At 52.6% G+C, this 11,953-nt stretch overlaps 2 protein-coding genes across 10 annotated transcripts; one reads left to right on the forward strand and one right to left on the reverse strand.

The window, feature by feature from the left end:
• Positions 1-1,044: 1,044 nt before the first annotated feature.
• On the forward strand, positions 1,045-7,233 carry KLHL11 (kelch like family member 11). Of its 9 annotated transcripts, XR_005954754.1 has the most exons (5): positions 1,045-1,559; positions 1,744-4,407; positions 4,933-4,968; positions 5,205-5,239; positions 5,753-7,233. XR_005954754.1 is itself a non-coding variant. In XM_041462869.1 (2 exons), exons 1-2 carry the CDS (start codon positions 1,045-1,047, stop codon positions 3,338-3,340), a joined length of 2,112 nt encoding a protein of 703 aa, XP_041318803.1. In that variant the 3' UTR covers positions 3,341-7,233. The 9 variants fall into 9 exon arrangements, 1 of the variants encoding a protein (XP_041318803.1); XR_005954756.1 differs by having other exon boundaries at positions 1,744-5,239; positions 5,753-5,840; positions 6,841-7,233; XR_005954752.1 differs by having other exon boundaries at positions 5,205-7,233.
• Positions 7,234-7,504: 271 nt separating this feature from the next.
• Positions 7,505-10,182, reverse strand: KLHL10 (kelch like family member 10). Its single transcript, XM_041462871.1, has 3 exons — positions 8,991-10,182; positions 8,412-8,561; positions 7,505-7,904 (listed from the first exon to the last, which is right to left on the reverse strand). The coding sequence occupies exons 1-3, from the start codon at positions 10,152-10,154 to the stop codon at positions 7,533-7,535; spliced, it is 1,686 nt and encodes a 561-aa protein (XP_041318805.1). The 5' UTR covers positions 10,155-10,182; the 3' UTR covers positions 7,505-7,532.
• Between the last annotated feature and the right edge of the window lie 1,771 nt (positions 10,183-11,953).

The following is an 11,953-nucleotide window of genomic DNA, read 5'->3' on the forward strand; positions in this document are numbered from 1 at the left end:
GGTGTCTAAGGGGATGTGTGACAAGTTGTCATTTAACAAAATAACCTTCAAAGCAATTACTCCTCAGGGTCTGTTATTTAGCAGGTGATTTAAAAGGGGAGAAATAAAAATCAAACTGCATATAGACTTCAGCTTGCCTGTTTCAGAGTAGGTCAAAAAGATAAAAATGTAGTTAAGTAGAGAATAAACAGAAGGACACAAGCTAGTTAGGATAGCATTATACAAGAGTTAGAGAACTGCACTGTGTGTATAGCAAACATGAAATAACCACCTATACAGCTTACTGCGTTGTAATTAAAAACCCAATGTACCATGGAGTGAGAGAATTCCTAATTGCCCGGGTGCAGGGAGGGTGTGGGGAAGAAGAAAATTATGAGGATTGCCTGAGGCTCCGAGTGGAAAGGGCCTGGCTCTGGTCCGTGGCACCGGGACCCCCATAACGGGGAGCCTGGGGCTGAGGGCATGGAGATCCGGGAGGTCCCGGCCTGAGGGAACCGGGAATGCGGGGAAGTCCCGAGGGGTCCGGGATGAGAGGACGCAGTGTCTCGGGGGCTTCAGGCTGAGGGCATGGAGATCCGGGAGGGTCCCGTCCTGAGGGGACGGGGGATACGGGGAAGTCCCGAGGGGTCTGGGGTGAGGGGACGTGGTGTCCCGGGGGGTCCGGGGTAGGGTGGTGGAGATCCGGGGGGGTCCCGGGGGCTGAGGCTGAGGGGATGGAGATCCGGGGGGTCCCGGGGGCTGAGGCTGAGGGGATGGAGATCCGGGGGGGTCCCGGCCTGAGGGGACGGGGAATACGGGGAAGTCCCGAGGGGACGCGATGCCCCAGGCGGCCCCAGGCTGAGGTCCCGGGCTGAGGGGATGGGGATGCGTGGGGGTCCCGAGTTAAGGGGAGGCGGGCTCTCGTGGGGTGCCGCGCCTAGGGGAGCCACGGTGTCTCGGCGGCTCCCGGGCGCTGCCCTGGCCGCTTCCCCTCACGGCGCCGCCGCCATTGCCCTGCAGCGGCTCGCTCCCGCCGCCAGGGGGCAGCGCCGTGCCCCGCCCGCCATGTCGGAGAAGATGGCGGCGGCCGCGGCTTGTCCGCAGCCGCAGCCCGGTCCCAGCCCCGGTCCCGGTCCCGGCCCCGGTCCCGGTCCCGGTCCCGGTCCTGGCCCGCAGGCGGCGGAAGCGGAGCGCGGGGCCCCGCGCGGCAGCGCGGCGGACGGTGAGGCTGAGGCGGAGGAGTTCGGGTGCCCGGCGCACTGCTCCGACCTGGCCTGGCGGCAGAACGAGCAGCGCCGCCACGGCCTGTACTGCGACATCACGCTGGCTTTCGGCGGCGCGGGCATGGCCCGCGAGTACCGGGCGCACCGCTCCGTCCTGGCCGCCGCCACCGAATACTTCACGCCACTGCTCTCGGGAGGGTTCGCGGAGTCGCGCTCGGGTCGCGTGGAGCTGCAGAAGTGGAGCTCGGAGGGCGGCCCCGACCCCGACACGGTGGAGGCCGTTATCGGTTTCATGTACACCGGCACCATCCGCGTGAGCCCCGGCAACGTCCATGAGGTGCTGGAGATGGCGGACAGGTAAGTGCGGCCCTGGCGGGGGCTGGCGGGGACCGGGTCACAGCATCAGAGGATCACAGACTGGTTTGGGTTGGAATGGACCTTAGAAGTTCATCGCGTTCCACTATCCCAGGTTGCTCCAAGCCCCATCCAACCTAGCCTGGAACATCTCCAGGGATGTAAAACTCCCTTGTTTGTCCTGCAGGTTTCTGCTGACCCGGTTGAAGGACTTCTGTGGAGAGTTTCTGAAGAAGAAGCTGAACCTCTCCAACTGTGTGGCGGTTCACAGCTTGGCCCACATGTATTCCCTGAATCAGCTGGCCCTCAAAGCGCAGGATATGATCAGGAGAAACTTCCACAAAGTCATCCAAGATGAGGAGTTCTACACTTTGCCATTTCACCTTGTCCGGGACTGGCTCTCAGACTCGGAGATCACGGTGGACTCTGAAGAAATCCTCTTTGAGACTGTTTTGAAGTGGGTTCAGAAAAATCCTGAGGAAAGAGAGAGGTACTTTGAGGATCTCTTTAAGCTGCTACGATTGTCTCAGATGAAACCCACGTACCTGACTCGCCACGTCAAATCCGAGCGGCTGGTGTCGAGCAGCGAGGCCTGTGTGAAGCTGGTGTCCGAGGCCGTGGAGAGCCATGCCCTGCGCTCTGAGAACCTGCAGTCTGGGAACCTGCAGCACTCGGCCTGCCCCGCCGCGCTGCTGCCGCGCTTCGGCCAGAACATGGACGTCATCATGGTCATTGGCGGCGTGTCCGAGGGCGGCGACTACCTGAGCGAGTGCGTGGGCTACTTCATCGACGAGGACAGGTGGGTCAACCTGCCTCACATCCACAACCACCTGGATGGGCATGCCGTGGCCGTGACAGAGTCCTACGTGTATGTGGCTGGCTCCATGGAGCCGGGCTTTGCCAAGACTGTGGAAAGGTACAACCCAAACAGAAATATCTGGGAGCAGGTTTCAAACCTTATCACCAGGAAGCATTCCTTTGGCCTTACTGAAGTGAAAGGCAACTTGTACAGTATTGGTGGACACGGCAATTTCAGTCCAGGCTTTAAAGATGTGGCCATTTATAATCCTGAGCAGGACAAATGGCTGAACCTGGAGTCGGCACCAAAGATCCTGCGGGATGTCAAAGCTGTGTCCGTGGAGGACCGCTATGTGTACTTGGCTGCCCGCACCCCGGTTGACAGTGACAGCGAGGACGGGCTCAGGGCTGTTATTATCAGATACGATGCTGAAACCAGGCAGTGGCAGGACGTGGAGTCCCTGCCCCTCATCGACAACTACTGCTCTTTCCAGATGTCTGTTGCCAGCACCAACTTCTACCACACGGCATCGTGCTGCCCCAAGAGTTACCCCATAGACAACGAGGAGGCCAAGGGGAAGATCTCCAGCAGGGCCTCGGATGAAATCCTGGAATCTTTGCCCCCTGAGGTCCTGAGCATTGAAGGAGCAGCTATTTGTTACTACAAAGATGACGTGTTTATCATTGGGGGGTGGAAGAACAGCGATGACATTGACAAGCAGTACAGGAAGGAGGCCTATCGCTACTGCGCCGAGCGGAAGCGCTGGATGCTCCTGCCCCCAATGCCACAGCCCCGCTGCAGAGCCACTGCCTGCCACGTGAGAATCCCCTTCAGGTGCCTGCAGGGAACACAGAGGTACCCCATGCCACAAAATCTCATGTGGCAAAAAGATAGAATAAGGCAGATGCAGGAAAGGCAGATGCAGGAGATACACCGATACTCCCTGAGCTTACGGAGGATGCCGCGCTCCCAGATCGAGTGCTAGTGTCTGCAATATCACTCCTGATGAGCCTAGGAAATAAACCCATTTGTTAGGCTTCATGTGTCTTTATAAGACATGAGGGTGTGGATTTGATTTGATGCATAAAACTGGCATCTGTTGTGTACTGAAAATTCAGAAACTCAGAAGTTGAGGGTGGGTGGGAATTGAGACACTCCATGAATCCAACAGTATTCCTTAATGATACCCAGGGAGAAGCTGTAGCCTGTATCGGGCTGTGAAATGTCTCTGGGAGCATTAAGCCTGTTACTTCTTTCCTCAGATCTTTGGTTCTAAGGATTTCTGTAGAGTTAGTCTCTAACAGTTCTGCTTGGAAAATCAAAGATCTCTCTCTTAATAATTTAGTGGTTACATTTGTGTGTGCTTGAAAGCACCTGTTTCATTTGCACTTATCTCTTGACATTCCTTTGATTCTCTCCTCAGTGACTAAACTTCACAGGATTGGTGTTGGTGTACTTGGCTTTCCCAAGCTGGAGGCAAGTGCAATAGTTCTGTATGAAACAAAAGCACAATCTCTCTTTATGAAATTACTTCAGGATGTTTCTATGTGTATTAAATATTTTGTATTTGTGTTGTAGAGAGGCTGCAGAGTTTGTTTATAAATGGATGATTGGTTGGACACAAGACACTTGCTAAAAGAGAGCTTGAGGCAATGAATTTTTTTTCAGGTATATTTGAAGGTTTGAGTCTGTCTGTGACTCAAACTTAAGAATTTGGGTCAACAGTCTGAGCGAAGGAGTGACACCAGACCATGAGCCACCCACCCACACTGGTTGTTCAGTTCTGTCAGAGTGGATCAGTGAGAGTGGGATTATTTCATGGGAATACAGTGAAACCTGAGCTACTCGTAGGTCTTTTCTCAAATGTTGTACGTTTTAGTTCTAGTGAAAAGTGATGAAAGAGCCCCTGCTGTTCCAGCCTCTCTCTGACAATCAGAAGCCTTTGCCCTCCTGTGCTGTCCCAAGGGACTCCCAGCAGCTGTGCTGCAGCTCTGTACCAAGCTGGCACGAGTGCTCCTGCAGGGGGGAGAGCTGGGCTTTCAGAGTCTCCAGGTATCTGAATTTTTCCCACTTGCTGTGAGGCTGAGATTTAAGCTCATTTAAACACCTTTTGGCATTTTGAGGTGGCTGTACATGCAAGTGCTCTGGTTGGCTCTTGCTGCAGTCCCAGGGAACAAAACGTGGGATAGTCCCTTTGGAGTATCCCTGCCTCTCTGTCCCACTGAACACTCCTTCTCCCCAGTCCAAGAAGCTCCAGGACCCTTTCATTTACCAACAGTTTCAGTGCATACTTCCTACCTCCTTTTCTCCCCATCCTTCCCTTCTTTTGAATGTTCCAGGTTTTTCCATGCAGTCTTAACTCAGGATCTTAGGGAAGGGAATGGGAGGAGTAACCTGGGTATTACAAAATTTGTGTAGACAAATCTTTCTGGAAAATCTGTTACTGTTCTTGGTTCATTGATGATTTGCTAGTGGTTTTGTTGTGGGTGAGTTCTTTGCAAAGAACTTTTAACCAGTTTGGGGTTTGTTTTGGTCTTAATTGTTCTACTTCCTGAGCTGCTCCTTCTCCTTTTCCAGTTCAACAGGCAGCCCAGATCATATCTGAAACTTGGGGTAAGTCTTTCCACCACTCAGTGTGTAAAGGTTTCTCTGATGTGTATGTCCCTTAATGCTCCACTCTGTGGTTTGTGGGCCACTTTGATATCAGCAACTTGTCTGTTTGTGAGAGAGTCTCCAGCCTTAGTTAAAAAAAAATAGTACCCAACTTGAAATTCTGAACAGTTTGTCTTAGCTTACTCCTCTGTGGTAACCATGTTTTATTTTCTTTGCCTGTTTGGTTGTTGGGGCAGGTGAAGTCTATGCTACTGGCTTCATGCAAGAGGAGGTAGGTGAGTTTAAGGTGATGTTTGCAGGTGGCTGTTCCCAAGCAGCTGCTGCAGGATTATAAGCTGGGGGTTGATCCATGGAGTCTTGCTCCTGGACTCTTGCAGGTCTGGCTGGAGTAGGTGCAGAATTGCTGCTCCTGCAGCAGTTTGTGTGCAAATGCCTCTGGTGCTGAATCCATCAATGTAACAGCAGTTTGTGGGAGCTGATTTTAAGATGCTTTCCCAGACTTTGCACCAAAGCAATGGAGAGGAGTTCATGTCCTCCACCCTGCAGAACCAGCTGGCAGGATTTAACAGGCAGTTGGACAGTGGTTGGTCACCACCACAGCTCTCTCCAAGCTCTCTTGTAGTCTATCATCAAATACAGACAATTTGTAGGGAGAAACACCAAGATGGTTCTTTCAGTTGGAATAGGAGCTGAGTATTTAATGCATGGCACCGTGCAACAAAGAGGCGAGAACAAACCTTGCAGTCTTGCTTTTTCTAAGCAGAATTGATATTGCAATTCCCAGGAGGACTTTGGGCTGATGGACAAGCTGTGGCATTTACTCAAAGCAGTCCCCTCAGAGCCAGTGTGAGCCCAGCCCCATCCCTGAACAGGTAACCCGTGTGTGCCAGCCGCATGCTGTGTGTGCCTTGCTGTCCCTCCATGTGCTTGGGGTGGGGCCTGGCAGCAGCACAGGCTGTTCTCAATGTTTGCTCTGCCAGTTCTGGGATAGTTTAAAGCAGTTGGGGTTTTTTAGCCTTGAATCCCAGGGGATCAGTGGCACTGATGTGGTTTGTGACTGATAGGTCAGATAATCCACTGCATCACATGAGGTGTTGAATTGCTTTCTGGCTCTGGCTGCAGTTTAGCCCACAAGCCTGTGAATCCATAACAATTTCCTTGTGCCCTTGACCACCATATCTTGCTGGGTGTTTATCAAATGATCCCATAAACAAAAGCCTGGGAATTCCCCCCCGTGTGTTTCTGGAGGTAGGTCAGCTGGCAGCAGGATCCCAGTGTGTGTTCAGTAAGGGTGAGAAGGCTGACTGCTGCCTCACTGAGGGAAAAGGACCTTGAGGGCAGTTTTCCTCCTCCTTAGGACAATCACACCTCTACAGCTGTCCTGATATCTGCCACCAAACACATGTGTCATGTCCTGGCTTTCTGCTCAAAGTACCAGTGGCACCTGCCAGGTGCTGGTGATCACTTTAGTAACTCCCAGGGGTCACATGTGTACATAATATTTTATAACTACCTGGATACTCCATTAGTAGCCACGGGTTGTGTTTTTAATGACTCCCTTGCACATAGTGGGAGTCCATTCCAGAGATGAAGCAAACAGCCCCATGTTACATGTGCTGTGAACAGCTGTACCCAGCATTCTGCTTGACTATTGCAATGACATTTTTCTCCATTACAGTAAATATTAAAATCCAAACTCTTGGATCATCTTGTGTGTTGTGAAATACTCTGGTGGCTGAAAGCAAACCCAATCCCAAGGAATTAGAACTTTTTATGTTCTTAATACCGCCTTGTAACAGGATGTTGTAACATCCAGTGAGCTTTGAAAAGCAAGTGTAAAGAAATTGGTCTGTGACTTGGATTTATTTTCAGCTCTGTCCACCTTAGGTTGGGGTACAAGCCATCTCCTGTTTGACAGTCCTGGATGAAATCTGATAAAACAGGTGCTCTTGAGGATCTAACCCTGTTACTAATATGAATGTAGAGTGTGGAACTAACAAGCTGTTTGATGACCATTAATAGTCAGATTTTCCTCGTGGGTCCATGTCACTGTGGGTTGCAGCAGCTCTGCTCTCCTGTCATATTAACAGAGGGACACCAGTTTCCTGGGGAGCAGCTCTCCTGTCCTTACCTGTGAGGTAAAGTTGTGTGTGTCATAGGCCCTTTGAAACAGACCCTGCTGTCCTTTCTTGACCTTAAATACACTGTACTAAAGTTTATTGTAAGAGGTGAATTAATGAAAATAAACCTTTTATTTCTCTAGCATTCTGTTGTGCTTTTGATTTTTTTTTAAGTTGATGTATAGGGTGTGGCTGATATATTGGGTAGTGCTGTTGAGTGAAATTTTGAAATCCTAATGATCCTTTTGGCCTGTTACAATTACTTCTATTTTAGAGCAAGAGAACATTCTCCCTTGCTGCTACGGGGACTTTATTACCTAAGGAGAACTATTTACCCAGGCATCCAGTGATGGGATGCTCAGAAGACTTTATTAGATACGCAGAACTATTTACACAAGCATCCAGTGATGGCTGATCACAACACTCCTAGCTAAGGGGAACTATTTACAACGGCGAGCTCCGAGTTGAGCTGGTGAACAAGATGTCCATGGAGGAGCTGTGCTGGTAGTAGTGTTGCCTAGCGATGTATTCCATGACATTGGAGAGTCCTGGCACCACGCAGCAGCTGACGGCACTGCGGGTGATGCCCATGCTGTGGGCGTCGTACCACTCGTTGGTGTCCTCCTCGTAGCACTCGGTGGCAACGGTGGTGCTGAACCCATTGAAGCCCCCCACCACGAACAACAGGCCGTCCATCACCTCAATGCCAAAGTTGCTGCGTGGATTTAGCATGGAGGGCACGGCGTGCCAGGCGTTGGCGATAGGGTTGTAGGCTTCCACGCTCTGCAGCCGGCTGTTCCCATCAAACCCTCCGACCTGTGAATGCCAAAGGGACAGAGCTTGAAAGGGGCCTTTCCTCAGGCAGGTCCTGGCAGGCACAGTGAGATGGGAACTGCTCCTGCCTCCCTGGCTGCAGTCTGAGCATGGCGGAGAGCACGAGATCTCCCACCATGCCTCTTGCTTATTGCTCCCTGCTCTCTGAGGAGCTTTCCAAAGCACTTTATGCAACTGTCAATTTTGACCTTTCTCCAGAGGCTGGATGCAGTTCATGGAGAGGGTAAACAATGGATGAGCAGGCCCAAGTCCGTGCTCTGTGCTGCTGATGCTGTTGGCACCAGCAGAAATTATGTTCTTTGCTGTAGCTGCTTAAACATTGCCAAACACCCTTTTTATACTCAAAAATGGGTGATAACACTCTCAGGAAGTGCATCGACCGTTCTGGCTCTGACTTCCCGAAACCTCACATGAACACATGGCCACCCTGGAGGTCTGGGAGCTGCAGCCACCCACAGGACTGCAGTGCTGGCTGGTGTTGGCCCTTACCGCGTACACCTGGTTCCCGTACGCCATCACCCCAACTCCGCTTCTCCTGCTGCTCATTGGGGCGATCAGGGACCACTGGTTTGTGGTGGGGTTGAACACTTCAGCTGAGCTGAGGCACTGATCACCATCAAACCCACCACAGATGTACACCTGGGGACAGGAGAGGTGTGAATGGGGTGGTTAGACCCTTGCTGATGTTGAAGAGAAAATGAATGGTGAAGCAGGATTTTTGGGGTGTTGTGTTTTAGAGTGGGAATGGTCATCCTGGATTCAAAGCAGCAGCTGTGCAAAGAGCTGATGCCAGCAAGATTTCTACCCTTGATTTTCCAAGCTGCATGAAGCATACAAGCCTGGTATTGCACCTGTGGCCAGGAAAAGGGCTGTCGGGCACCAGGTTGGCAGCAGCTCTGGAAGAGTTTTTGTACTCCTGGTCACTGCCACACCAGGCAGGCTGCTTTATATCTGTAGCTCCAGGATTTAGTGAACTGTTATGAATTTAAGTGTTACAAATTTAGTGGAGGTTTATGTGAACTTTCTTCATGCTGCAACCCCAACCTCTCTTATTTGGGATTAGTTTACCTTTCCATTCAGCGTGGTTGCACTGGCGTCGCTCCTCTGCTCGTGCATGGGGGTGATCAGGGTCCACTGGTTGGTGTCTGGGTCATATCGCTCTGCTGTGTTGAGCCTCATGTACCCATCAAACCCTCCCATGGCATAGATGAAGTTGTCCACAACGGTGACGCTGACGTAGCAGCGCCGTGAGTGCATGGGCGCTACCTGCTGCCATGTCTTCTGGAGGGGATCAAACCTTTTGACGATGTTGAAATAATCTGTGCCATCGAATCCACCGATAACATAGACGTGGCCTTTCAAATAAGCCGAGCCGTGATAGGCAACAGGGCTCTCCTGCTCCCAGGGGATGTTCAGCCACTTGTCAGTGCGGCCGTCGTAGGTCTCGATGGCGCTGGTGGCGCCGCCCCCGCTCCAGCCCCCGATGGCAAAGAGGATGGCGTAGGGCAGGCGTGGCCGGGTGAGTGGGTTGGCGTTGACTGAGGAACTCTGGCCGTAGGAGTTCAGGTCGTAGATTTCGGACAGGGCACTGATGATGAGATCTTTGCAGTTGGCATTGTCTTTCACGTACTCGTGAGCTTTGACGTTGTTCATGAAGTAGTCGGATTGTAGGAGTGCCAGTCGAACCTGAAACACGCAAGGAGGAGGTTGGAGTACTGACAGTGATGGTTTCCCCCTCGGTAGCCTTTGGGGACAGCTCCAAAGCTGCGCTGCACCCACCTTGCTGAGCAAGCAGGCGATGTGCTGCCTCCTGTTCTGCGGGTCATGAGCGATCCACCTCAGCACAGCCTCAAACACGGCTTCTTCTCGCCGCACGTTAAGCTCATCCTTCTCAATGATGTGTGCCAGCTCCTCGGCAGAGAGGTCTAGGAACTCCTCGGACACCTGGGACACCTCCTCGAAGTGGTGCAGGATGTACACGCAGGCAGCTGCGCGCAGGTCGGGGCAGTGGTAATAGTCAGTGAGTCTGCAAATGCCAATGCAATTCTCAAAGCACAGCCTGGAACTGAGGAACTCACAGCACAGGCTGACGATGCCCATGACATTGAACTGATCTGCTGCAGCCAGCAAACTCTCAACATTGTCCTCTGTGATCGGTACTGTCCCGGTGTAGGCGTAATTGATGATGAGACCCATCATTTCAGCTGAAATGCCAGGGATTTGATAGACCATCTTGTCTGCGCTGTCCCAGTTGGTAAACAGGGTCCTGAAAACATGGTGTTGCTGAGTTAAACCCTGCCCCTGAATCGCCTGTGCTCCCCCTGCCCCAAGGGCACCAGTTTTGGCCTTGGTAGGAGCCATTCTGGGAGGCCCCATGGTTTATTGATTAATGTTTTATTTGCTGGCTGTTTGAAAAAGGAGACACAGCCTCTGGAGCATACCAGAGCTGGAGGCAGCAGGGCAGGGGGTTTCACCTGAGAGGAGCAGAGGGGCAGAATCCCCCCACTGCCTGCTGCCCACACTGTGGGGATGAGCCCAGGACAATGAAGGGTTTCTGGGAGCCAGTGCACACAGCCAGGGCATGTTCAGCCTCTCACCCACCAGCACCCCAAGTCCTTCTCCCCAGCGCTGCTCTCACTCCATTCGTCCCCCAACCCAGACTGACACTGGGGTGGGGTTTCCCCAACCCAGGTGCAGCACCAACACTTGGTCTTGGACCCCAGAGAGTCACAGGGTGTGGGGAAGGCAAAGCTGGGCCAGGCTGGCCAGACTCCAGCCCTGCACTGTGTCTGGGGCTCCTCGGACACCACTGCCAAGAGCCACTGATATGTGGATTAATCCTGGTGTTCAGGGAGGTGTGAGGACTGTGAGAAATCACTTGGTGAGAGGTTCAGGGCAGGTGGAAGTCCTGGAGAAGTGCTGAGGTGGGGTGACCTCAAGCAGGGCATACTGTTTGTCCCCATCCCCTTGTGCTTCAAGGACTGACCTGAAGTAGATACTGCAGCAAGAGAGGATGAGCTTGTGAGCCTTGAATTCCACCCCATCTACACTGATGATCACATCACAGAATCTCCCTTCCAGGCGGAGTTCATTGGAGATGCTGCAACTCCTATCGCTCATCTTCCTCTCCATGGTGGAGGATGAATATTTGGTAGGTGCCAAGCTATCCCGCAGGTTGGAGCCAGAGGCAGTGGACCTTGCTGAGGTGTGTGGAGCACTCTGGTGTTGTCCCCAAACATCCAGCACTGAACCCCCTTGCTGGTTCTGGACTGTGCCCCATAATGACATCACAGATGCAGGGGTGACCCAGGCCCAGCATTCTGTGGTTGCCCCCAGGCCTTGCTTCCCCACAGCCCGGCTTATGCTGGGTCCTGGACCTGCACTGTCTTGATGGAGCAGAACCAGCCACGTGCTCGATCCCCTGGCAGCCCTCCAGTAATATTTCACTGCCCCCAAATGTGGGCATGAACCTCTGCTGAAGAGCCCTGTGCCGCCTCGCCCAGGAGGAAGCTGAGGTACTCATGTCGGTGCTGTCACACACACTGTCCCTGCTGCTTTGTCACTGACGTTGTGCCTGGGGAGGTTTGGGCTGGGTATTGGAAATGTTGGGAATTGTTTTTCCTGAATGGCCTGTTTAGCCCTGGCATTAAAACCCAAACTCTTGGCTCATCTTGTGTGCTGTGGAATACTCTGGTGGCTGAAAACAAACCCAGTCCCAAGGAATTAGAACTTTTTATGTTCTTAATACCGCCTTGTAACAGGGTGCTGTAACACCCGATGTTACAGGCTGCCGAGGGCAGTAGCGGTGGATCCTCGTCCCTGGAGGGGGTTAAAAGCCTTGTGCATGTGGCACTTAGGGACATCGGTTAGGGTCGGCCTTGGCAATGCTGGGGGATGGTTCTTTGAGCGCTTTAGGGCTTTTCCTCGGCCAGCGTTCTGTGACTCAGCGCTCAGCGCTCCCGGGGCTGCGGAGCGGTTCGGTGCCGGGAGCCCTGCGGGCACGAATGACTTTTTTTTATTTTTTAAATTTA

This window comes from Pyrgilauda ruficollis, unplaced genomic scaffold, assembly GCF_017590135.1.
Source record: "Pyrgilauda ruficollis isolate IOZ18807 unplaced genomic scaffold, ASM1759013v1 scaffold161, whole genome shotgun sequence".
Taxonomy (NCBI): Eukaryota; Metazoa; Chordata; class Aves; order Passeriformes; family Passeridae; genus Pyrgilauda; species Pyrgilauda ruficollis.

Bases quoted from the DNA above. Each gene is read 5' to 3' on its own strand.
- KLHL11 (XM_041462869.1), top strand. From the start codon at position 1,045: ATGTCGGAGAAGATGGCGGCGGCCGCGGCTTGTCCGCAGCCGCAGCCC. The intron at 1,560-1,743 runs GTAAGTGCGGCC...TTTGTCCTGCAG, and splicing joins GTGCTGGAGATGGCGGACAG to GTTTCTGCTGACCCGGTTGA.
- KLHL10 (XM_041462871.1), bottom strand. From the start codon at position 10,154: ATGGTCTATCAAATCCCTGGCATTTCAGCTGAAATGATGGGTCTCATC. The intron at 8,562-8,990 runs GTAAACTAATCC...TCCTGTCCCCAG, and splicing joins CAACCACGCTGAATGGAAAG to GTGTACATCTGTGGTGGGTT. The intron at 7,905-8,411 runs GTAAGGGCCAAC...TGGCATTCACAG, and splicing joins ACGGGAACCAGGTGTACGCG to GTCGGAGGGTTTGATGGGAA.